This window comes from Bos taurus, chromosome 5 (assembly GCF_002263795.3).
Source record: "Bos taurus isolate L1 Dominette 01449 registration number 42190680 breed Hereford chromosome 5, ARS-UCD2.0, whole genome shotgun sequence".
NCBI classification, from domain to species: Eukaryota; Metazoa; Chordata; class Mammalia; order Artiodactyla; family Bovidae; genus Bos; species Bos taurus.
The window spans coordinates 118,458,498-118,483,754 of NC_037332.1; the positions used below are offsets into that span (position 1 = coordinate 118,458,498).

Here is a 25,257-nt window from a genome sequence, read left to right on the forward strand (position 1 = left end):
AATTGATTAGCAGAACCCAGGCCCTGGGTGCATGCCGATGCCTGCATTTCCTGGATCACCGCTTTGCAAAGTGCAGGTCATCACCCCATTAGTGGGCTGTGAAATTAATTTAGTGGCTCACGATCAGCATTAAAAGAAGGAGGAAGAAATAGAATAAAAATGTTCGGGTGCATCCCCGTCCTGAGGGTGAGAGCTACTTGGTGACATGCACACGGGCCCCTGGGTGAGGCTATGCGGGTACTAGGGCCAGTTGCCATGACGACTTGGGGACCCGGCATCCTGGGGGTATGCGGGGTGGGGGGAACCTGGCTTCTGGGGCCCCCATGATCCCTGTTTCAGGGGCTCCCTTAGCGATCTGTCTCTGCTCTGTGACGTTGGTCGACACGGGGCAAGGTGAACATCGCAGGCCCTCCCCAAGGTCACAAGCAGCATCCTCTCCTTGGCAACCAAACAGCCGCTGACAGCAGCTGACTGGGCAGGCGGAAGGGGCGGGCAGAGGCTGGGGCCGGTGGGTGTGAGCACCGCCCCCACTCCTGGCTTCTGTGCAGACGTGAGTGGCTGAGGCAGCGCCTGGGTGTTGGTGGCACCCAGGGCAATGTGACCCACGCTCCGTCCACCACGTTCGGTGTCTCTGTGTTGAAGATGCGCCTTGGTAGCTGCTGTAACGAGCGCCTCCTAGACCAGGACAGGCCAGCTGGTTGAACTCGTCTCTCAAATAGCAATTAAGCTCAGTGTTTTAATCCTGTGCTGCATGGACGCCATGCTCTAGAGGGTGAGGGGAATTCTTGGCGGGGGCAGGGGGCTCTGTACAGTCTGCTCAGGACCTTGGATTTCGTGGAGACTCGTGACGCCAAGAGCACTTTCCCAGGAGCCACCCTGCACGTCCGAATTCTGCCTGAGCCCAGGTGTCCCCGACCCCGGAGTGCATGGTGGTGAGGTACGGACAGGTGCCCAGGGGGCTCCCCTGGACACTAGGAGAGGTGCCCAGTGGCCTATGGGTCATCACCCCGCATCCCCCATCTTGTCGTGAACCGGCCGTCACTGGGCCGGGCAGCCAGGCTCTCTGGCCAGAGCAGCCCGCACGCAGGGGCTCGGGCTCTCAAAGGGCATTCAGGGGGCACTTTGCAGCTGCCCGCGCCAGGCTCCCCCCACCATGATAGAGAGCAGAAGGCATGCTTCCCACTTGCGCACCCTGGAGACGCCTGGGTGGACAGGGACGCGGGGCGGGGACACAGTCCACCGGGTGGGGGTGCGGGTCCCCAGCTCGGGGCGGGGGCAAGGCTCCCCAGCTCAGCGCAGCCGCAGAGCCAAGTGGGGCAGGCCCATGACCTCGGGGGCCCCGGGGGACTTAACTCCCGAGGAACCACTGGCCGGGCCTGCTCTCAGACCCCTGCCTCAGGGGCCAGGACGCAGGGCCCCCCGCCTATGGAGTGGAGGCACTGGCCCAGGGGCTGTATGCCCCGCTGGAGCCTGAACCCCCAGAGGCTCACGCCCGTAGGACTCACAGCCACACGCCTCTGGGCCCCGGGAGGCCAGCGCCAAGTGTGGAGGAACTTCCTGAGATGTGAGACCTGCCCACTGCCAGGGGTGTGGGCGGGGCGTGGGGCCTCTCTCCAGCAAACCCGGGGCCCCAGCTTCCCAGGCTACTGTGACCAGTGACCACGCTGGGTGACCCACAGCCACAGAGAGCTTCCCTCACAGCATGGAGGCCACAGGTGCAAGGTCAAGGGTCCTGCCAACCTTGAGGTGTGCCTGTGGCCCTGGGGGCTCCTGGGCTGAGGCCACATCCCCTACGAAGGCGCCGGCTCCTCTCTGGGCATCTGAGCTCCCCTCTTTCCTCCCGTAGAGACACCAGCATCACATGTGGGGCCCACCTTCCTTGACGGGTGATTTCATCCCGAAGTCCTTACCTCGCTCCATCTTAAGGACCCAGTTCCAAAGAAGGTCGTATTCTGATGTTCCGGATGGACAAGAACTTTGTGGGGGTGCCCTATGCCACCCACCAGCCTGCCAAGCCCAGTGCAGAAGCTTGGGTGCTATGAGCTGGGGCCCAAGGCCCCCTGTGATGCCCCCACCCACCTGTCAGGGTTCAAACAGCAGGATCCTCAACGGTGGGAGGAGAGAGAGGTCAGACACGCAGAAGCTGGGGGTGGGGGTGAGGGGCTCAGAGGAGACCAGAGCCCAGGCCGCAGAGAGGAGACGGCTCAGATGCAAGGCACCCAGTGAGCCCGCCAGGCTCACGGCCGAGGGCGCTCGCCCCCGCCACGCCCGCGGCGGCTGCTGTCTGTATGAGGCTGGAGCTTCCTGGAAGCACGACGTATTTCAAGAGCTGTGAGATGCGGGGGTCACATACCTGCACACACCACGTGAAGTGTGTATCTGTCTTTGCAGACAGCACCTACCTGTGTGAGTGTGTGTCTGTGTAACAGAATTTGTTAAAACTCTGGCAAATGTGTGGGACATAAAATTGAAGAGGTCTCATAAAGCCAGGAGGAGAACTTAAAAAAAAAAAAAGAAGTAGGAAGTACGAAAGAAAAAAAAAAACATTAGAAGATCGATTCAGGGGGTCTAGAGACTATAAGATCCAAAAATAGAGACAAATGAAGAAGGAATTATCAAAGAAGTGTTTTCTAAAGAAATTCCCAGGACTCAAAGCCTGGGTTTCCTGTGTGCAGGGACTCACCGCCGGCGGGAAATGAGTGAAGAAAGCCCCGTCCCAAGGCGCGTCAGCGTGAAATCTCAGGCCCGTGGAGATGAAAACAGCATCCTGAAAACTCAGAGGGAAAAAATAGGTCACTTACAAAGATGCAGACATCAGAGTGGATCTGGCTTCTCAGCTGAAGTGCTCGGAGCTGGAAAACAGCAGCCCAGACCTTCCAGAGCGGGGACCCAGTGGATTTCCACGCCAGCCCAGAGTCCACGGGCGGGGGCAGGGCCGCCAGCCTGGAGTCCGTAACTGGGACGGTCCTCCCAGCTTCAGGAGCCGAGGGCCCGCTCCCCGCTCCGGGAGCCCCGTCCTCCGGAGGCTGTAGATGAAGTGGTCCACGCGGATAAGGGGGAAGGACGCGGGGGACCCGGGACACCATGCACCCCCAGCACAGCCCACGGCGGCCAGACAGGCCCCAAGAGGGCCCCTCCACGGAGGACAGTGTGGGCCATGAAGAAGCTTCCAGAAAGTTGTGGGCTGACCCCGCAGGCACGGGAGTCAGGCAGTGGAGCCCCTGGAAGATTCCCCAGGAAAACGTGAGGGGAAACCATCCCAGGATGCAGCACAGAGACTTCTGTGGCACCCAGGAGGAGGCCGAGAGGCACACGCCGGGTGCAAGGGGTGGAAGGAGAGGCGAGCGTTGTGGGGACAGGCGACCCCGTCCTGACCCCTCCTGGCCGCACCCAGATCAGAAGGACTGAGACTCACTGAGGACAAAGGGGGCAGCATCCCCGTGGGGGCAGCGTGGAGGCCCCCGAGCAGGGAAGGTAGTGGCCGTGGACCTGGAGGGGAGCCCAGAGGCCCTGGCAGGTGACATCCGGCTCTGGGTGGCTGACCCCGCGTTGGCTGAAGGATGTGGTTCAGGGTCTGGGGGCCCTGCACTGCGCCCTTCACCCCATCCCCAGCCTCCCTGGGGGGCCGTGCCTTCTCATTGTCCTCAGAGTGCAGCCCAGCAGGGCTCTGGGTTTCTGACTCATCCACAGGGTTCCCCTGACCCTCCCAGGCTCCCCCCAGGCCCCTGGACACCCAGGAGCTCCCACCACCTTTCTGATGCGCTGCAGTGTCTGCAGGCATCGCCCCCGCTTTGCTGTCTCCTGTGTGAGTCCTTCCCTCCTTCCCTGGGAAGTGGGTTCCTTCCCCGGTCAAGATGGCAGAGCCTTGCCCCCCTGGGCCAGGACTCTGGGGGGCGTTGTGTGCGCTGCGTCACTCCCCCGACCGGCATCCTTCAGGCCACGCTCCCATCACAGCTGAAGGCCTTCTCCCCCACCGTCTGGCCATCCGTCCACCGTCAGCCCAGGTCAGCCCGCCCCGGGGCCCCTGGAGCAGTGGACTCCGTCCCCTTCACGGAGGAGCACACGCTCGGCCTGTCTCACGACCCGGGGCTTCCGGCCCCCAGCCGCCCCGCTGGGTGTGGGTTTCCACGGACGGGACTGTCCCAGCACGGCCAGGGCTCCTGCGGACGTTTGGCGACGTCACGTTCCTCTCTGCTGCCAAGCGGGCCAGCCAGCAGTTAGAAGCATTTGTCGCTGAGCCTTCCCTTTGTCTCCGTTCAGTCGCTCAGTCGTGTCTGACTCTGCCACCCCATGGACTGCAGCACGCCAGGCTTCCCTGTCTTTCACCAACTCCCGAAGCTTGCTCAGACTCACGTCCACGGAGTCAGTGATGCCATCCAACCATCTCATCCTCTATCACCACCTTCCCACTGCTCTTCTGAGAATGAATGAAACGAAACTGATTCTGAGCCGGGAGCAAGGTGCCATATGGCCTTGCTGAGCAGAGACTGCAGTGAGCTGCCTTGGGGCCGTCTTTCCTATTTCCTTGGGGAAGAGGTGAGCCATCCTGAATTCCTATAGGTCCGCCAGGCGTGTGTCCTGAGACCCCGAGAGGCCCCACCTGCCCTGTGTGCCAAGGGCTCTTCCTGGACCTCCCAGCCCTGGGGGCTTCTCGTCTGCCGCTGCCTGCCCAGTGCAGCCTCAGCAGGCAGGTTACTCGGTGGGAGGGCTCACCGGCCCCAGGGCGCCGTCTGGCAGGCAGGATTCCTCCTGAGGACTCTGCCACACCTGGGCCGGCTCTCTGTGTCTTCTGCTTCAGAGAAACACACGCTAGGCATCCTCTGACCTGGTCCTGGGTCCAGATGCCTCGCTGCGTCCTGGGAGGTGCTGGAGCAGAGAGACTGGGGTGGAGGGGGAGGTTGGGGTCCGTGCAGACCCAGCTGCCCAGCAGGGAGGTCGGGCTGCAGCCCTCCTCGCTGTGTACAAGACACCCTCCCAAGGGCGAGAGGCCTTCGTGCAGGAGGTCTGGCCTTCGTGCAGGAGGTCTGGGGTTAACCCGTCAAAAGGCAAGCAGATGGTGCGTCCGCCGCAGAAGGAACTTGGTACCTGCCCCTCACAGATTCTTCCTTCTGCCAAACAATGAAAAATGCCCCTTCGTGACTCCAATCCCTGTCTGCAATCCATTTTGTGTTCATTCGAATCACTGCTATTCATCACAGCGATAATAGCGGGGCATTTTAATAGATTCCGTGTATAAACACCAACGTAGGTGGCGGCCCAGCACCACCGCGCCGTGAGCACTGACACCCTTCACGTCCTCTGCGGAGACGCGCTCCGAGCCGGAAAGCAGGTCTGACCGAGCCACAGCGTTTCCTGGGCGCTCCTGGCCCGCTCTGAGACGGGGGGCGTTTCCTGCGGGGGCTCTTTACCGTAATTGTGCCGCGAGCCTCTGTGTTCTTCAGAACAGTTCTTCGATTTTAAATACTTCAGTGGTGAGGATTGAAACGGGAGGAAGCGTGTCCAGTGGAAAGAGCCAGTGGGCGCTGGACGGGCCACTGCGTGGGGCTGGGTGCTCCTGACCCCACGGAGCTAACAGGCTAACAGGCTCCGCGAGAGAGCAGTGGGCCAGGGTCGGGGTCAGCTGAGCTCTGCCCGCTCAGCCGGCCCCGGGGGGCCCTCCCCTCGCACCACACGGGCCGCTGGGTCACGTGATCAGTCCCAGTATCCCCAGTGCCTCCTGCCCTCCCCCCTCCCCTGCCCTCCGGCCCTGTCAGCTCTGTCTTGGACGCTGGGGCACAGCACTCAGCCCCTGGATCTCAGGGCGTCAGCAGGCACCCCTCAGGAATCCCTGGAGGGGCTGCTTCAGGGGCTGTGGGGATGCCCGGTGCTTGGAAGGTGAGGTCAAGTGGCTGCTGACCAAACGGATGAGAATACTGTCTGTAGAACCTGGGGCGGGGTAGGGGGCAGCGGGCACTGGCCAGGTACCCAAGTCCCACCGCTCAGACGGATGTGGGGGCGGGGATCTGAGAATTCCAAAGAGTCGCAGACCTCTAGGAGCCTTAGGGAAGCCTGAGGGCGTGTGTCCCCACAGAGGAACCTGCAGAGAGCCCTCCTGATGATCGGGACAGCGGTTCTAGAGTGAGCAGGCATCACTCCCAGCACACTGCCCATTTCAGCCAGCCTGCACGCTGGCCACAGCTGCCCAGGGCCTTCCACCTCCCCCTGGCCCTCTGCCCTGGTCAGGAGTGCCCCTGAGGTCCTGCAAGCACACGAGTTCCCATCTTGTCCACGTGAGCTTTTGATAAGGATGGATGAAGTTCAGAGTCATCCCCAGTTCCCAGAAGAGCTGCTTGAGTTAATACTGTTTGTTGATTCCATGTTTCATGAACTAATTGGGCAGAAATCCTGGCGAAGTCATCGAAAACACGGCTTTTTCCTGCTGGTTTACGATGTCCTTGTAATCTTACACATGGCGTTTCATCGCCTGGTGATTTATTTTTTCATAAAAGACAAAGGTAAGCCTGATCCTTCTTTACTGTTCTGTGAAAAGTCAGATCATACATTCAAGACAGAAGTTAAGTCAGCATGAGCACAGCAGAAGTCATCAGGGTGGTGACCTTCTTCCTAACCCGGCGCAGCTCTGGTTCCGATGCAGAATGCCAGGCTCCTGGCATCCGCTCTGCCTGCCCCAGCCTGACCCTCGTGCCCGGCATCTAGTCGCCCCAAACCCCTCCCTGTGGTCATGTCTTCCTGCTCTGCCCTCTTGCTGCGGCCAGGTGTGACCCCCGTCCCCTGCCTGGCCCCGCCACCCACGTGGCAGCTCTGATGGCTTCTGGGTGCTGCAGTGGGCGTGAAATACAACATTTGGCACAGACGTTTGTTAAAGATCACTCTTGAAAAATGAAAAAGAAGGATTTGTGTCTCAATCTAGATCACTTTAAACGTCAGCTCCGCATTGAACAGACCCACTGGGTGACGTGGCTGCTGGGCCGGTACCACGGCTGCCATTGCCATCCCCGCCGTCCTGTACCCGGGTCTTCTCGCCCCCCGTCATCCCCTGAGCCAGAGCGTGAGCTCAGGCTCACCTGGACCCGTGTGGGATCACACCTCCCGAGCCCCTCTGTTCTGTCCAGTCCTGTTAAGGGGCCATGCCCAGACAGGCCCGTCCCCCAACCCTCCGCCTGCAGGCGTGACAGGTGTGATGCACAGGCAGCCTTGCAGGAGCCACTTTCCCCTCCGTGAGCCTCAGCTTCCTCAGCTGTGGGAGGGGAGCATGCCCCCGTTCCACCTCACAGGTCCTGGGGTGTGGGGAAAGGGAGATAACGGAGGAGAAGGCCACCCCCAGATATGGAGCCTGGGGTCCCTTCCTCATGCTTGGACCTCACCTTGGACCTAGAGACCCTGCCGTGGTCACAAAACAAGCGGGCAGAGGTGGAGCCTGCCCACCAGGGGCGGGGATGGGGATGGGGAAGCTGCACTCTGTGAGTACACGGCTCCGGCAGCAGGAATAGAGGGTGCCAGCGTGCAGGTGAGCCCCTGGAAGGGGCAGTGAGCCAGAAGAGCCTGCTGCCTGGGGCAAGAGAAGCCTGCCCAGCACACCAAGGCTGTGATGTTCCCTTCATCCTTCCTTCTCAAAGTCTGCCGTTTAGACAGAAAACCTGACCTCCCAGATGGGAACAGGCCCCCCCGGGAGCAATGAAGATTCGGGGTCTCTGCACATCGCCCCAACCTTCCAGGCCAGCCTGGGGCAGGCAGGGCCTCCCACAGCCCCAAGAATTAAGAGAATCAAACTTGCTCATCCCAAGCCTGCTGACACATTCCCAGGTGGGATCAGCCGCTGCCTGTTCAAAAAGGAATCTTAAAAGCATCACATCTAAAATATAAACAGAAGGCTGTAAAAGAACGCCAGCTCTCTGTGGAAGGGAATGCTTTCTGGAGACTTAAAGGCAGATTAGCTCTGGAAATAGGCTCTGCAGTAAATGTGAGGCTTCTGGGAACCATCTGCTTGTTGGCATCAAACAGATACAAGAGGCTGTGACCTCTGTGACCCAGAAGCAAAGAGCCTGGAGGAAATGGCAGCCTGGGATGAAATGCAGGCAAGCACCCAAAAGTTTGCAGGACTAAGTAGCGGCTGAACACAAAGGGGCCCAAGACATCAGAGCGGACTGAGATGCGTACAGAAGCTGCAGATGGCAGAGGCGTTGCTGCAGAGGATCAGCGCAGGAGCATGGACCAGAGCGGACTGAGATGCGTACAGAAGCTGCAGATGGCAGAGGTGTCGCTGCAGAGGATCAGCGCAGGAGCGTGGACCGACCTTAAACCAAGCGACGCTTCATAGGAGATGCAGGAAATTAAGCCAAAGAGAATGTGGAAGTGGATGCCACTGGGGGAAGCCACATGGTGAGAAGAAGGCCAGCTGAAGGTGAGAAGAGAGGGTTCTCAAGAAGCTTTGCGGAGCCAGGGGAGCCCCCAGTTAAGGCAGAGCAAAAGCCTCCGGAACTCGGCCGTCCACAGCAGTATCTGGACTTGGCAGAATGAAGGGAAACTCTCTAATCTCCCAGGTTGGATTGGAGAAAAAAGCAAAAGCAGTAGGAGAAGCCCATGGACCTCCCTCCACAGGCACAGAGAAGCTGCCTGCGAACTGTGAGACCCAGCACCAGAGAGAAGAGCAGCACCATCTCCAGGGTTTTGTCGAAAAACAGCTTTGTCTCTGTTGTCGTTCAGTCGCTGAGTCATGTCCGACTCTCTGCAACCCCGTGGACTGCAGCTCGCCAGGCCTCCCTGTCCTTCACTGTCTCCCAGAGTTTGCTCAAACTCACGTCCATGGAGTCGGTGATGCCCTCCCGCCATCTCATCCTCTGTGGCCCCCTTTACTTGTGAGTTCAGTTCTATCTCTGATTGTGGTTTTGGACAAAATGAAAAGGACAGTTTTAAATTTGCAAGAATTTAGAAAGTGTGCCACTCACATACCTTTCCTGAAAGAGTCAATAAAAGAGGCCCTGGAGCCATCAAAGAAATATGAATGAGTGGCTGATGACTGTAAAGGTCATAGGTAAGGTCACTGGTGACTGGATGCCAATTAACCACACAGCGCTTAGATGTAAATCATTCCTATGATGGCGGTTACACAGCTGAACACAAACTTGACAACACTATTACTCAATGCACTCCATGTATGGTGGAGAACATTTTTGTGTAATAATAAACTGATTTGTGACTTCTGATTAATTTAACAGAGCTGCAGGGGGGCGGCTGCAGAGGAAAAGTCACTGAGTGTCTCTTTGTGGGAAGAAGGAACAGCCATCACTAAGGAAATGGCTTAGTCATTAAAAGTGCACTGGACTAACGTAAAGGCCACCCCTAGTAGAAACAAGAACATGATTTCTTCTAAACCGGCGTGGAAGGAAAGCAAGTAAGCCTGTGTGTGAGGAAAAGAACCTCGAACGGAGCAGAAAGAGAGGCTGTGGAACCTGCTGCTCAGGACAGAACCGCAGCATCAGCGGCGACAATAAGTGTGAACGGGTTAGTCTCTGCTGCCAAAAAGCACAGACTAAGCAGGGTGTTTTTAAGAGTCAAACGTGTGTTGCGTTCTCGGGGCACTCCTACAAACAGAAGTTTAAAAGCAAATAATAAAGATACGAGGCAAATGACGTGGAAGAGAAATCAGTAGGTAAAAGTGTGCTAGTCACTCAGTCGGGTCTGACTCTTGTGACTTCATGGACTGTAGCCTGCCAGGCTCCTCTCTCCATGGAATTCTCCAAGCAAGAATACTGGAGTGGGTAGCCATTCTCTTCTCCAGGAATCTTCCCCATCCAGGCGTCGAACCTTGGTCTCCTGCATTGCCGGCAGGGTCTTTACTGTCTGAGCCATCTGGTAAGTCCAGGTAAAATGATTAAAGTGGAACAGTGTGGTGCTATATATTGATATATATGTGCACACGATTACTGACACAAAATGATTCACTACAGTTCAAACTAGTGGAAGTGTCACAGAAACCTTTATGTACTGATTAACATAAGTTTATAGAAAGCAAAATCATGAGAAATGCTGGGCTGGATGAAGCACAAGCTGGAATCAAGATTGCTGGGAGAAATGTCAATAACCTCAGATATGCAGATGACACCACCCTTATGGCAAAAAGTAAAGAACTAAAGAACCTCTTGATGAAAGTGAAAGAGGAGAGTGAAAAAGTTGGCTTAAAGCTCAACATTCAGAAAACAAAGATCATGGCATCTGGTCCCATCACTTCATGACAAACAGATGGAGAAACAGTGGACACAGTGGCTGACTTTATTTTTGGGGGGCTCCAAAATCACTGCAGATGGTGACTGCAGCCATGAAATTAAAAGATACTAGCTCCTTGGAAGAAGTTATGACCAACCTAGAGAGCATATTAAAAAGCAGAGACATTACTTTGCCAACAAAGGTCCGTCTAGTCAAGGCTATGGTTTTTGCAGTAGTTATGTATGGATGTGAGAGTTGGACTATAAAGAAAGCTGAGTGCTGAAGAATTGATGCTTTTGAACTGTGGTGTTGGAGAAGACTCTTGAGAGTCCCTTGGACTGCAAGGAAATCCAACCAGTCCATCCTAAAGGAGATCAGTCCTGGGTGTTCTTTGGAAGGACTGATGTTGAAGCTGAAACTTCAATACTTTGGCCACCTGAGGCAAAGAGCTGACTCATTTAAAAAGACCCTGATGCTGGGAATGATTGAAGGCTGGAGTAGAAGGGGACGACAGAGGATGAGATGGTTGGATGGCATCACTGACTCGATGGACATGGGTTTGAGCAAGCTCCAGAGTTTGTGATGGACAGGGAGGCCTGGCGTGCTACGGTTCATGGGGTCACAGAGAGTCGGACACGACTGAGCAACTGAACTGAACTGAAAAGGAGGAATGTGCCAGCCTTCTTTTCCAATCATGATACCATATATTTGAAACCATACCTCTCAAAATAATCATAATCCGAGCAACCAGGGCCTTCCTATAATTTGTTGGTCAAGGATGAAATAAAACACGAAGCCCCGCCCATGAGTTTTGTGCATGTGAGATCAATCTTCCCGCTTGATTCCCTGTCAGAGCAGCCTGATCTGCTTAACTCAGAGTGCATGGCCTTGCTCTCTGCGTTTCCATTTCTGCATCTATAAAAATGGGCAAAATGCTATTCCCTGATTCCTAGGGCTGCTCTGAAAGTGTGAAAGTGTTGGTCGCTCAGTTGTGTCCAATTCTTTGGGGACTCCTGATAGCCCACCAGGCTCCTCTGTCCATGGGATTCTCCAGGCAAGAAAACTGGAGTGGGTGGCCATGCCCTCCTGCAAGGAATCTTCCTGACCCAGGGATTGCACCAGGGTCTCCTGCACTGCAGGCAGATTCTTTACCATCTGAGCCACCAGGGGAGCCCCACCAGGGCTGCTGTAAGGGTTGAGACAGGTAGAACATGAACAGCATTTTGTGGGGCTGGCACTTACTGGACGATACAGTGTACACATCTGAGCTATTGTTAAATCTCATTTCGGATGTGATGAGAACAGCACAGTGCACCTGTGGGCACAGGGAAAGATGGACTCGTCAATACACTATGGCTTAAATAACTTTATTTTTAACTCAGAACAAAAATGAAGAACCCAAGCTATAGAAAAAGCCACCTTCAAAACGAGAGGAGAAAAGCTGTGAAGATGAAAAAGAAATATTAATGATTTTTTTTTTAAAGACAGGGAATTGATCGTTGCATCTCTGGAAAAACTATACAAATGCATTTTACTTCTGTCATGTGTAGGTTTTTTAAAAGTTAGAGCATAAACCTGAAAGGGAGAAAGAAAAATCAGCCTGTAATGTGGCCTCAAATTATTCAGGAGCGTGTGCAGAGCTGGGCCCCTGATCACGACACATGGAAATCTGATTAAATATATCATATTCTGGGGGCAGGGGGAATTATAACCAAAGAAGTAGGCAATGTTAATGTTTTCCAGTAAAAGTTCCAGATGTTTTAACTGGCACGTTCTTGGAAGCGTTCTGCACACAGGTGTCTCTTCCCCAAATTGGAAAATGCAGTGAATGACCCTGTTCATTTTAGGGGCTGGTGAAACCCTGATGCCAGGAAGGTCCCCACAGTTAAAGTTTGCAGAGAGTCCTTTTGTTCGGTAGAGAGGTTTGAGTCTGTGATGAGGGCTGTGTGCCCTGCCAAGCACTGAGCTCCTTCAGCCAATGCCCGGGGCCCTCTGGGAGTCAGCACTGTTTTCAGGGTGCACATGCTTCTCAGGGGATCCCTCCCCTGGTGTGAGTGGTGATTGGGTGATCTTATGCTGGCACTCACATACAATGACAGCCTGCTGATTTCTGCAGGCCTTCAAAAGAACCCAGGACAGTCCCCCACACAGTAGATTGATATGAGATGCAAATACACTTTAATATTTCAGAATCAGGTAGGACAAGATCTGTCAGGAGATCAAATATAACACGTGTTCTAATTCAGAAGATGCGGAAAAAGACAGCAGTCAAACCCTGTATTTATTCCTCAGAAAAAATATCACAGGAGCGATGTTTGCAGCCCTCCAGGCTAACCTGGAGGAGAAGGTGGGTCCTCCCAGAACCCGGTGTCCCCCTGGAGCCAGGGCTGACGTTGCACTACACGCAGACCCCACCCTGGCCCTCCTGGGCCGAGGGCCAGTGGCTGTCGTGAGGCTGGCCTACAGCCCCCCAGGACTGATTACTTTTTGGAAGTTCTGGCAAAGGCACTCACAAAACTATTTGATATGAGAAAATGCAATCACTATTACCTACAGAAAGTAAACAGGTACTTCCTAAATTCTGGAGGATCACCTGAATGCCTTGAAAATGAATTAAAGAATTTGTTAAATTAGACCAATGAGGAACATGGAAGTTTCTCTACTTGTGTTCAACTGTAAACTGTCATAGACAGGAGCAAGCTCTGGTCTAGATCAGAGGTCAGCTGACTACCACCTGCTGGTCAAATCTGGCCCCCTACCTGTTTTTGTAAATAAAGTTTTATTGGTACACAGCCTGGTTTATTCACCTATATATCATCTAGGGATGTGTTCACACTGCAATGGCAAAGCTGAGTCTTTGCAGAGAGACCTTACAACCTGCAAAGTTGAAAATGTACACGAACTGGCCCCTGGTAGCATGAGTTTGCCAGTCCCAGACTAGACTGATAAAGGCTCAACAGTCCTGAGGCCTGGGGCACAGAGTCAGCAGTCGCTTAAACATGGGTCATTTAGGAGGTGAAAACAGGAGGTGAGGTGTGTAGGCAGCTTTAAGGAAAAACATGCCCACTGGCTCATGGAGGAGAGACTGGAAAAAAGCCTTTGTGTTCTTACCTCCAGGCAGCTATGTGTAGAAAGCATAACGGTTTCATTACAGTTAATAAAGAAATGAAAGTGAAAGAGAGGAGAGCTGCATTAATGGCAGGAGCAAACATAAAATAGCTGGGAATAACTCCAGTAAGAAAAAGCACCTATAAAGATCATGACAAAGCCTCCCCATGGGAAACTTACAAAGACTTGCAGAGATGAATAGAAAGGCGTCACACACTTTGATAAGGTAGGGATTGTCTAAATATTATGACGTTGTCCTTTCAAACTTGATGTTTGGATTTAATACAATTTCAATCAAATCTCCGATGAGACTTTTCTGGAACGTTACAGAGTGATTTCAGGCCTCCTGTCGGGTGGGACTCAGCCACAGTGTGGAATGGGACTCTGGGACATGCCCCAGTGTCCACCTCCCGCTGAGGAGCGACATGGGGGTAAAGAAGCTTTGTGAGGGGATCAGCGCTGGGCAGTGTGGCTGCAACCTGGTTCTGCCACCCACCCACCTCCTGAGTCCATAGCGGACCCTGCTTCATGAAGTTCCCAGGATCCAGTTACCACCCACGAAGACGTTCACTCTTCCGATGCTCTTTCTGATCTGAGGACCAGACCACGTGGCCGACACGAATCCAGATGTTGGTACCATGGACAGGGGAGCGAGGGGGAAGGGGCGGCCCATGACACGGATGCTGAGAACACCCGCTTTGTATTTGGGGGAGATTCGAGTGGGATCCTTACCTCACCCCTCATCCCAAATTAAATTTCCTATGGGTTACGGACTAAGACACCGGAAACCATGAAGGGGCTGGAGACGAGTCCGGGGGGCATTTGAGTTCAGGAGGAAGAAGGACACTGAAGGCCCAGCAGCCTGAACACGATCAGTGACCAGCAGTGATGGCAGACACCCCCCGGCGCTGTTCTGAGCACATGCCCAGGGCCCCCGTCCAGGCCAGTGGTCGCCATGGGCTGTCGTCACCCTGCTTTACAGCCGAGGCCTCTACAGGTCACCCGTCCAGGCCAGTGGTCGCCGTGGGCTGTCGTCACCCTGCTTTACAGCCGAGGCCTCTACAGGTCACCCGTCCAGGCCAGTGGTCGCCGTGGGCTGTCGTCACCCTGCTTTACAGCCGAGGCCTCTACAGGTCTCCCGGTGACCAGGAGGCCGGCACTGGGCCATCCTCAGGGGCAGCCCCCATACCCCGAGCTTCTGAAAGTCAAGCTCCCCTCCATGAGGACCGAGGCCCATGGAAGGGGACTGGTTCCCAGCCCAGGAGCGGGCAGCAGGCAGACGGGGAGGATCGCAGCTCGGGGCAGAAACTTCCTAAAGCGTGAAATGTGGATGGGACGTGTGACGAGAAGTTCTCCATCAGGGGTCACAGCGCAGACGGCGCGGCTCCCAGGGCTCCCGGGCTGGGTCCCATCTCCTTTAGCTTCACTCTGAAGCCTCACAAAGGACGCTGGGAGGCGTGTGAATTTGCCAGTCTTTCCGGAAAGTGCTGGAAAGTGCTGGGCGGTGCGTCATCGAGAGAGGTGCACGTGTCAGCGCCTTTGGACAGCGGGCTGGCAGTTGCTCAGAAAGTTAGATACATCCACCCCGTGACGCAGAACCCCTTTCCTGGGGGCTCTCCGGGATGGGATGGGCGTGGGGGTCACTGCTGACGGGTGTACTCTGGGGAATGTTGGCAAGTGTTCCAAGTTGACCATGGTGATGGCTTCCCGGCTCTGAACAGACCAAACCGCAGACTTGACCCCGTCGAAGGGCACCTCGGCTGTGAGCTGTCCCTCAGTGAAGCTCCTTTTAACAGATGGACGTGGATGGGTATTTGAGCCAGAAAGTGTTTGGCCGGATCCTCGGCCTGCTCCCCAGGCTCCTCTGACTGACAGCCGCCTGGTGGGGCCACCGCACCCTCTGCTGACACGTGTCCCCCTGAGGACGCGGCCTGCGTCCAGAAGTGACTCCCCACCCACTGAAAGCGGACGTGGCAGGCAGAGCAGGGTCGGGGTTCCCCCCTGAGCTCCCCGGGCACGCGGGGCCCCGCACACTGTGGATGACCAGGCGTCAGGGAAACTGCCTGATGCCCCTCGGAGGACCCCCCGCCATGCCCTGTCATCTCCAGAATTGCTGGGACTTCGGGACGGTGGGGCGGCTGGGAGCGATGGTTGGCCAAATCAGCCGGGCTTTCATTGCTGGTGTTGGTGGAGCCGGCGGGGAGCGGGGGCAGAAGGGACTTCAGAGTCTGCCGGTGCCCAGGGACAGAGCAGACAGACCAGAGGCCAGTGTTGTCAGACCCCCTTTGGAAAAGCCGAGCCGGCCCTTCCAGGGGCAGCTGAGTGGGTGGGGAGGTCAAGGACTGCCCAGTACGGAGCTGGAGGGGGCTGGGGCGGGGACCCGCCTGCCGTCTCAGCCTGGGGGCCCTGTCCAGGCGGTGCACCCCTGCAAGAGCTGGGCAGTAGCTGAGCAGGATGTTGCGGGGGTCCCAGCCTCCCCGGGGCGGAGTGGAGGTCTCTCTCTGCCGCCTCCCTCTGCCTGAGGCCAGGCACTCACCGCCTGCTGGGGAGACGGGCCTGCAGGACCGACGCGGGGAGAGAGGTCTGCGGTGGCCCCAGGAGCTCCTGGTGTGTTACAAGCGCTGGCTCTCGAGTCTTCTCCGTCTCGTTGTTCCAGTGGAACGCCCACGCCAGCACTCAGCCCCTCGCGGCGTTTCACACACAAATACACACACACACTCACACACTCACGTCGCTTGTCCCCCGAGGGCCGGTTCCACTGTGACCGGTGCAGCATCCTCGCCCTGGTGAGCAGGTGCTGAATCAGCTCCTCTCCTCAACACGCAGGGTCTGCTTTGCCAGGGGAAGGCCACTGAGACCCAGACGAGCTGACTGTCCAGTTCATTCGCATTCCCGCCTCGGGCTGGGTGCCGGCTGCCCTCCCATCCTTTGCCGGTTCTTGACCAGCCCGGCCAGAGGTGGGGCCTGCCTTCTCCGGCCTTGGAAGGCCAGTGGCTCGGGGTGATTGAGGCCACGCAGCAGCTTTGTTAGCCAGAGACCCCAGGAGGGGAGACCCACGGCTGGTGCTGAGCCCGGGAGGGCAGGCGTGGTCACCTGAGTCCTCGCCAAGGGCCAAAGTGTGAGGGTAGCCGGAGAGATGGCCCTGAGATCAGACTCAGCTTCTCCCCATCTGCTGGGGCCCCAGACCCGGGCCTGGGGGTGCCCTGGGGACGTGATGTGCACAGCGGCTGTCAGTGTCCCTTGCCACAGGACAGGTGGCCACCCCACACCGCTTCGTAGGCACGAGGGCAGTGTGCTGAGGCTGCGGGGCAGGGACAGAGCTGCCCGCCCAGGCGTCCCCCGCCCCCGCCCGACTGCCTCCCCTCCCTGGCCTCTCTCGTCAGGGGCATCGTGGAGGCCTGGCCCTTCAGAACCGGCTCAACGAGGTCCCACAAGACCACCACAGCCTGCAGCCTCCAGGACGGATTCCCAGGCACGGGCCGTGCCTACTGCGTGTCATCACTGGTGTCCCCGCTGGTCGGGGGCATTTCGTGTGACCGTTAGGGGCTGTGGGCTCCAGGGGACGAAGCCCTTCATTCCCTGCCCCCTGGGAACCCTGAATATCAGGAGGCGGCATGGCTGTCACCTTCCTGGTGTCCAGCAGCCCCTGAGGGAGGCAGAGGGGGGTGCAGGTGGGGTGGGGACAGACAGCTGTGGAGGCAGCTGCGGTGACCAGTAGCTGTGATCAGGGCAGCCAGACTGGTCCCCAAGGGGCAGGCGAGGAGGGGGCCCCGCTGTCTCATGCCAGGCGTCCCCGGGCCGCGGGCTGCCCTGGCCTCTGTCTGCAGCCCCACCATTTGCTGTGTCCCGTCTCCGCCCTGTCTGCCCCAGGTACCAGCCGCAGCTGTGAGTTTTCACCAGGACTTGGGTCTCCAGGTGGCTGCCTCCCTCACGCCTGGGCAGAGGGGGCCACATCTGAGCATCTGCGCCCCTCTGGGAATGAGTATGTCCCTCCCTCCTCGCGCATCTGGGACCTTCTGGGTTCAGGGCTCAGTTAACAGCACTCCTCACGTGTGAGGTCAAGAAACAGTCCTAGAGCTTCAGTCACACGACTGGCTGGGTGTGGAGGGGACGATGCTCAGCCTTTCCAGAAGCTTCTCCGCAGTAACAGGCTTCGTGGTCAAGCCACCTCACGCAGGCCACCGTCATCTTGTGGCCCCATGTTTTCCGTGTCTCTGCTGTTCAAGACCTCTTGCTCAGGGCGTTCAAATCAGAACCTCAAGCTTCCTGAACAGAAGATTCATCCAGACCTAGAAGGCAGTGGGAACTTTCAGAGGAACCAGTAACACAGCTCCATGGACTCCTGGAGCTGGAGAGTGTCCCTGTGTTTTGTGAACAAAGCTTTATAGGCTCCAAACACCGAGAAAAACCAACTCATCACCTCAGAACACGTGCTTCCCCGGCTGGTGGGAGAGACTCACCTGGACGGGAATGCGAGCGGGTCCACAACGCCAGCTCAGAACAACCCCCAGGTGCATAGACGCGGAGGGGACGCCAGGCCGGATGCCCCCCTCCAGAGACAGACAGACAGCTGCCCGAGCTCCTGGCGGAATGGAGCCCACAGTCCCGCCAAGCCTGGGGTCCCGGTCGCTGACTCCGCTTGTCCCTGAGCAGGTGGAGGCAGGGGCCCTGGGGCTGAGACCCCCAGCTCAGGTCTGCCTCCCTTCTTGTTTGTCACCGCCAGAGCTCAGGCATGTGGTCCCCAGGTGTGGGCGCAGCCCGCCAGGAGATCCCAGGGGTCCCTGGGGGTCTGGCCTACTGTCTCGAGGGGCCTGTCCCCAGGGAAGGATGCTGGAAACCAGAGAACCCACTTCCCAGCAGAGCAGCCACCCGCAGGGGCCAGCCGGCGCCATGAGGACCAGCGCAGGGCCCTGAGCAGGGCCCCCGAGACGGGCCTCGGCCATGAAGTCCCTCGCCTGGAAACGCATCTCTGCGGCCAGACGAGCCCTGTCGGCCCCGCCGCAGCCGGTCCCCGGGCTCCTGACCGCCTTCCCGGGCTGCAGACCCGACTCCCCAGCCTCTCTCCCGGTCACTGGGCCTCGGGACCAGCTGGCAGTCCCCACCGTGGGTGCTTCTGGGTGGGCCGGGCCTTTTGTCCCAGACGGACACCACCTCTGAGGACGTCAGGCCGCCTGTCCATTCCTGATAGTCAGGCCAAGGCCAGGACCGCTGAGCCCAACGTCTGCCCACAAAGGCCGCAGACCTGTGAGCCCCCGCCTGGCCGGTCTGGCTGCAGACCATCTCTGGTGGTTCTGGGTCTGCCTCCCTCCCCCACTCAGCCTGGGCCCTGCCGCAGACGGAAGGGGGTTCTCTGGGCTCGGGTGGAAGCTGGACGGGCCCCCGTGTACCCGTCCTGGCTTCTGTCTCCAGGCTGGGCCCTTGTCAGGGGGACTGGCCGGAGCAGACAGGGGCCTGGTGTCCTTCCTGCCCCACCCACCTGCCCGCCCAAGGTCAGGAAAAGCCAGAGGCCGGGGGTGTGGGGGAAAGAAGATGCCTCCTGAGGATGGGGGAACCTCTGGGACAAGCCCTAGGACGGTGTGTAGACTGAGTCGCTTTAAGCCATGAGGGCGTCCCGAATGGACTCCCAGCCCTGCTTCCCTCCCAGAAAAGAAAACCTGGGTGTCCGCGACACGGCACAGATGTGAACCGCAGGTGGACCAAGCTGGGCGGCAGGCCCACGGGGCACGTGCCGGGGCCTCTTGCGGGCCTGCCCGTGATGAAACACGCGTCCTTGTTCAGATCGGGAAGAAACGCAGAGCCCGGCCAGACGAACTGGCACAGACAGGCGCGTGGCCGGGACCCCGCTGGTGAGCGTGCTCCACTCCTCTGGCCGGCACGAGGAGTGAAGACGAATCCTCAACCAAACCCTGCCTCTTTTCGGTGGAATTACGGGGCGTGGGAGCCTCTGCTGTCTGAGCTCGCAGACATGAGAAGTAGCCCCCCAGGCGGGGCTCAGAGGGGACGCTGAGACAGCCCGGGCCCTGCCCGTCTGTCCTGGGGTTGGCGCATGAGCATGGACGTGGCCAGGGGTCGCCGACCCCTCGGACAGGCTGCCGGCCTGCGTCGGACGACGCGAGCTTTCATGCCAAGCCCCAGCCTCATCATAGCTGTAACACAGAGCATGTGAGCTGTTACAGAGTGCAGAGGAAATGCAGTAATGTTATCAAAATATTTACCTTCGGGTATGGAAACGTGGGTGGGCTTTTATTTTCTTTTTATGCTCCAGTGTTTTCCCATTTATCCACGAGTAAGAATTTATACAACTTTCTATGTAGAAAAAGTGGGCTCAGTGCTTCCTTTCTTGGTTAGCCCCTCGAGCTAGCCTGTGAGTGAGCGGGCTGGATGGTCTCGGTCGTGGATGTGACTGGACAGGTCAGGGAGGGGCAGCTGCCCTGGGCTGTGGGCAGCGGAGCAGAGGGTGGGCCTGGACGCTGCCTGCGGGGTCCTGGGCAGCTGAGGGTCACCATGGCACACACAGGGGCCTCTGTCCAACTCAGGAGAGCTGGGGAAGGGGTGCTCGCTGTGGATTAGGGTCAGGGTCCCGGGGCTGCTAGGCAGCTGGTCAGATGGGGAGAAACATGCAACCAGGACCCTGCACTGGTCTGGACAGTGACCCCCCGCCAGGACCCTGTGCCGGTCTGGACAGTGACCCCCCCAGGACCCTGCAATGGTCTGGACAGTGAGCCCAGGACCCTGCCCCAGTCTGGACAGGAAGCCCAGGACCCTGCACCGGTCTGGAGAGTGACCCCCCAGCACCCTGCGCCAGTCTGGACAGTGAGCCCAGGATGTGTCCCACCCTGGCCCTGCTCCCCACCCCCTCCTGGGCTGGGCCTCAGTCGGCAGAGACACAGGGGCTCCAAGCGTCTCCCCTGCTGCCCGCTCTCATGCTCATCCCCCTCTCCAGTGGCACATGGAGCTCCCCTCGGGGCTCCTGTCACTCTGGACACGCACCCACAGCCCTGGGGTCCCACACCAGCCCTGCTTCTGCAGCCCCTGGGAGGCCCCGTCCTGCCGAGTGGGTGGGCCCGGCGCAGACGTGGACACTGGGCAGGAGGCTGCGGGGGTACCCCGGGGAAGCCTCCTCCCCTATCCTGTGTCCACTGTCTCACCCGTGATGCTCCCGCTGCAGAGCAGAGGCTGGGGACCCCGTCCCCTCACGGCGCTGACCTGGCGTGTTCTGTCGTGTCCCCGAGATGCCCCAGTGCTGCCTGGGGGGCTGTGCACCCATCAACCAGCATGCACACCCCAGCTCTGCATCCTGCCAGGGGCTCTGTGGGGGTGAGGCACCCTTGTTTCCAGCGCTCTCCTCTGTGCAATTATGCAGCACCTGCTGTGTACACGGTTAAAGAAACAGGCCGATGCCGCCCAGACCCAAGGACCTGGCCAGCACAGGGCGGAGGACAGGCAGTTCACACCAGCAGCTGAGAGTTCCAGCACGTTCCTTTGTCACAGCCAAGGGTGGGAGGCAGGGCCCCACCCGGAGGAAGAGGGTGTTCCCAGGGACTTCTTGTGACAAGCATAGCTTTCTCCTCCAGTGTGGCTCTGAAAACTAGTTTTTGTCCTCAAGAAGGTCTGCTGGTGTCTTTCCAGCATATTGTCCGGGTGAGGCCAACCTCGCGGGGTCCCTGGGCTCCTGCTGTTCCCGACGGGGACTCTTGGTGTGTGTGGAGGCTGACGGCTCTCCTCTCTCTGCTTCTCAGGTCTCCTGACAAACACAGCCCCAGAGGGGCCCCAGGAGCGGCCCCGGCTCCCTGGAGAGTCCACAGCTCGGCCGCGGTCCTTGGCCCGTCGTGGACACCACCTACCCGCTGCCATCCGCCCACGCTCCATTTCTCTAGCCCGTCAAGGACAGCCTGCTTCCTCGGCCGCCCGCGCTGAGTCTGTCTGGCCTCCCCCAGGACTCGGGCCGGGGACACACCGCGGGGCCGTGTCGCCGGGCACCCCTGGAGCCTGGCCTGGCCGCCCTCCCGGCGTGGACTCGGAGAAGGAGGAGGACGAGGCTGCAGCCCTGCCAGCCCGAGAGTGGAGGACAGCGCCGGGTCCTTGGAGGACTGAGTCTCGGACGCAGACGTGGCCTCTCCTCGAGCCCCAGACTGTCCGAATCGCTTTTATTTTCTTATCCTTTCAGTATATTCAATAGACCAAAGAGCAAAATCTATTTTCAAGTGGACTCGCCCTCACCATCCGAGTCCCTGGGTTTGTGTACCGGGGGGTACACGGGGGCAGAGACGTGCCTGGGCGGCCCCCGCCCCACGAACACTGTGGGCCTTGCCCCCGCCCCGCGCGGCCAGAGGACGTGACCGGAGGACATGTGGCCCGTGATGTCCCCACGCGGACCCCACGGGCACGCCTGCCGGGGACCACAACCTGCCATGCACACCTGCTCCTCTGTACTTAGGTGGACCTTCTCCTACTAAAATCACTTTCTGTTTTAACCAGTTCGACGCGCCTCTCGCCGCCCCATTCAGATAGCGGGACAATCCAGGATCCGCAAGAGCATGTTGGGTCTCCCATGACTGCTGTCTCATCTGACCGCCCTTTAGCTCCAGAAAGCAAATTAAAGAAAGCGAAAGTAACACTTGTTTGAAAGAGATCATTAAATGTATTTTGCAAAGCCGAAAGTTATATATTTAACAGTTTTTATATGTTGTATATTTGTAGAAAATCCTATTTAACAATTCATGTGGCAGCCCCAGCCGTCCCTGAGAGGCAGGCCGGGACAGGGGCCTCCCAAAGGGTCTGGGGTGGGTGTTGGGGACCTGCACCCCCAGACACAGGGGCGCTCAGTGTGCGGAGGGGGCAGGACTCGGGGGCAGCGGGCTGAGGGCCAGGTCCGGGCGGCACAGGCACGCTGGTCGGCGACACAGAAGGGCCAGTGGCCTTTCCCATGGTCTGGGTTGGATCGTCCTGCCTCCTGGGCCTCTGTCCTGGGAGTGTCCAGTCCCTGGATCACGCCTGTTCCGACCAGTTTTGTTTCCTGTTTTCTTACCCCTCTGACGTTCGCAGACCTGGAGGGCAGTTGGCAGCCGACCTCGTCTTCCCAGTCGGATGCCCCCGTGATCCCAGTCTTCATGCCAGAAGGCGGAGACAGTGGGGGACGGGCCGAGCCCGCGTCTCCCGCGTCCCTCCTGCGAGGTGGGGTCGCCAGGCCCACGGATAAGGAACAGTTACGTTTACCTTCCCCCGGCCGCCCTGTGCCAGACCCCTTTATCCTCCTGAGTTTCAGCTGAAGTATACTACCTAAGAGTCCAATTAACAGGAGCGTTATGCTAGGTCTATGCTACTAAAAAAAAAAGTTATAAAAAATCTATATAGAACTTGTTCCAGCCACCCATAGACTAAAGATAGGAGAGAAACTTCATTTATTTAAGACCCATCCCAACGTCCATGAGTATTTAGTTACCTTCGGTCACCACAGATTCACGGGCACGTGTTGTCCTGGGGTGAAAGAGATGGCTGGGTTTGCGTTTCTCATCACAGAGGAGGCAGCCGCGGGGTGCTGCCCCGCCCCAGGCTCCTCGGCCCGGGGTCACTCCAGGAGTGGGGAGGGAGGCCTTGGGGGGTCCCCGGCCCAGCGCACCTCTGCCCTGCCTGCCAGCGTCCCCACCACCTCCCCCCGGCCTGTTTCTTTCAACAGTGGGTGTAGACACCTTCTGAGGGCAGAGACTGGGAGTTTGATTCTTTCAACAGTGGGTGTAGACACCTTCTGAGGGCAGAGACTGGGAGTTTGATATGTTGCAGCATTTTCCCCTTGTTTTACAGTATTCAATTTTGTGTTGATTCAGCTAAATTATGAAAATAAAGAGAAACTCCTTTGATAAGCATGGCTTTTGTTCGCTGGCCGCGGTGTCCTGGGAGGGGCTTTCGCCGGTGTGGCTGGCAGAGACAGAGCTCAGGGCACAGGTGGTGACAGGGCCTCCTTCCCAGGAGGTGGGCCCCGTGACCAAGTGCAGGCGAGAGCCCTCCAGGCATTTCTGGACCACACGGAGGCTCCCTGATGCCCAGCCCTGGGCGGGAGAGCAGCACCTGACCGGTAGCTAATGCTTCATCCCCGGCCAAGCCCATGGGAAGGCTGACGGCCACCTGCCTTCACCCACACCGGGGTCTGTGAGCCAGGCTCTGCTCATGCCCCCAGGCCCAGCTGCAGAACCCTGCTCGGGGCTCCAGAAGGAGACCCTTGTCTAAGGCCCCCCTTTCTAGGGGAATCTGCTTGGACCTCCAAGCAGCAGATATTGGCGTGTTCCAAATCAGGCAGGCTGTGACCACCAGCTTGCAACTGCTCTTGATAAAATTTCAACTCTGGGACCTGTAGCCTGGCGGGCGGGCCGTGGGCATCTCGAGGTCTGTGCTAGATTTGAGGAGGCTTCACTGGCCTTTGGAGCCGCTCCAGGGAGTGAAGGAGACCCCGCCCTCCCGCACAGAGCCGGGCTCATCCCAGGAGGGAGGAAGAAGGACAGAACACAGGCCTAGCTGCCACCACAGGGCACCCAGGTGTGCCCTACACTGTGGGCGGCCTGGGCGGCCATGACAGATAGGACCTTCCGGGGACTACACCACAGGAAGCACCTAGGGGACTTGGCCATCAGAGGCCAAGAGGGCGGGGCAGTGTGGCCGGGAGAGCGACCAGCCCTCGGCTCCTCCCTCTGTGCACACGGAGATGCGCTGGAAGGGCGCAGGGGGCGTGCCTGCCAGAGGAAAGTAACCTCCCCTACCCAGAGCCAGGGGCACGGCCGCTGTTCCAGAGCCTTCTGGGCATAGCAGGGGAAAACAGAATCGTGAGGCCAGAGGAAAGAGAAAGAGCTTCGTAACCGCCAGGGTTCATAAAAGCAGACCCTGATCTCCAAGCGGAGCCCGGTGTACCTGTCTGGATGGTCCGGGTGTGCTGCAGCGACAGCCGAACTCTCTGAGGCTGGCCTTCCCATCAGCAGGGGTCTCCCCTCCCGCCACAAGCCAGAGTGCCCGGCGAGAGCGTCTCCATAATGTGTGGACACTTAGGCGTCCAGAACGCACTGCAAAGCCCTCCGCGTGGAAGCAACGTCTCCTTGGCCCCGCCTCGCCTCCCCTGACCCGGCCACGCCTCCCCTGACCCGGCCACGCCCCTCCTCCCGGACACGCCCTCTGCCCTGGACATGCCCTCTGCCCCGCACGCCTCCCCTGGCCTGGCCACGCCCCCTGTGCCCTGTCCACTCCAGGCTGGGCCAAGTCTGGCTCTTCTAACTTGAGCTCCTGGCCTCAGTTTCCTGACCCACCAAATTCGATAGGCCTCCCTGCTGCCCACCTGCAGGGTGTGGAAAGGACGTGCGGTCCACCTCCTCGTGTGGGGGACAGTCACACACTCCCCCCACGGGGCCCGGTCCCAGCCGGGTTGTGACCTGAGGCTGGGCAGGCGTGGACACCGTCCCCAGGAGGGGAAGGACTGCTCTCCAGCCCCTGCAGGACAGCCTTGCTGGAGGGCCATGCTCCCCAGGGACACGACCCTCGGCTGCGGAGGCCGCCCCGCTGAGTGTCAGGAGGGGCAGGAGTCTGGGCGTGGGCCCTGTCCCGGCTGCCCGCACAGCTCAGATGCGCCTGCGCTCTGGGCCTCGGCTTTCCCGTTGGTGGAGTAAAGGGAGTTGGGCGGAGCTCACCGGGTTCCTGGAGAGCAAGGAGGAGGAGCACGTGAATGACCCAGCGCCGGCAGCCTGAGAGAACAGGAGGGTGGGTGCTGATTTAGGGGTGACTCTGAGTCAGGGCCGCCAACACTGCCCCATCTCTCGGAGCCAGCTCCGCCTCCTGGAAGGAGTGAAGCAGGCTGCGGGTGATGGGGGTCCTGGGGGCGCCTGCCTGCGGGGGCAGGTGAGGTTCCGGGTCAGGGGCAGGGCAGGGCTTCTTAAGCGGATCCCTCTGTGACTGTCTCTACAGCGATCA

At 58.6% G+C, this 25,257-nt stretch overlaps 1 protein-coding gene and 1 long non-coding RNA gene across 3 annotated transcripts in view; one reads left to right on the forward strand and one right to left on the reverse strand.

The window, feature by feature from the left end:
- Positions 1–23,171, forward strand: part of TAFA5 (TAFA chemokine like family member 5) — a 176,851-nt gene extending 153,680 nt beyond the window's left edge. The window contains exon 4 of one of the 2 annotated variants that reach the window (NM_001077000.3): positions 21,051–21,975. In NM_001077000.3, coding sequence (NP_001070468.2) covers positions 21,051–21,059 — 9 coding nt within the window. In that variant the 3' untranslated portion in view covers positions 21,060–21,975. Of the gene's footprint in view, positions 1–21,050 lie in introns of both variants that reach the window. The other variant, XM_024992262.2, reaches the window with a different exon arrangement.
- On the reverse strand, positions 21,930–24,427 carry LOC132345373 (uncharacterized). The gene is made up of 3 exons (XR_009494723.1): positions 24,211–24,427; positions 22,754–22,788; positions 21,930–22,478 (listed from the first exon to the last, which is right to left on the reverse strand). It is a non-coding gene; the product is annotated as an uncharacterized lncRNA (long non-coding RNA).
- Positions 24,428–25,257: the final 830 nt, after the last annotated feature.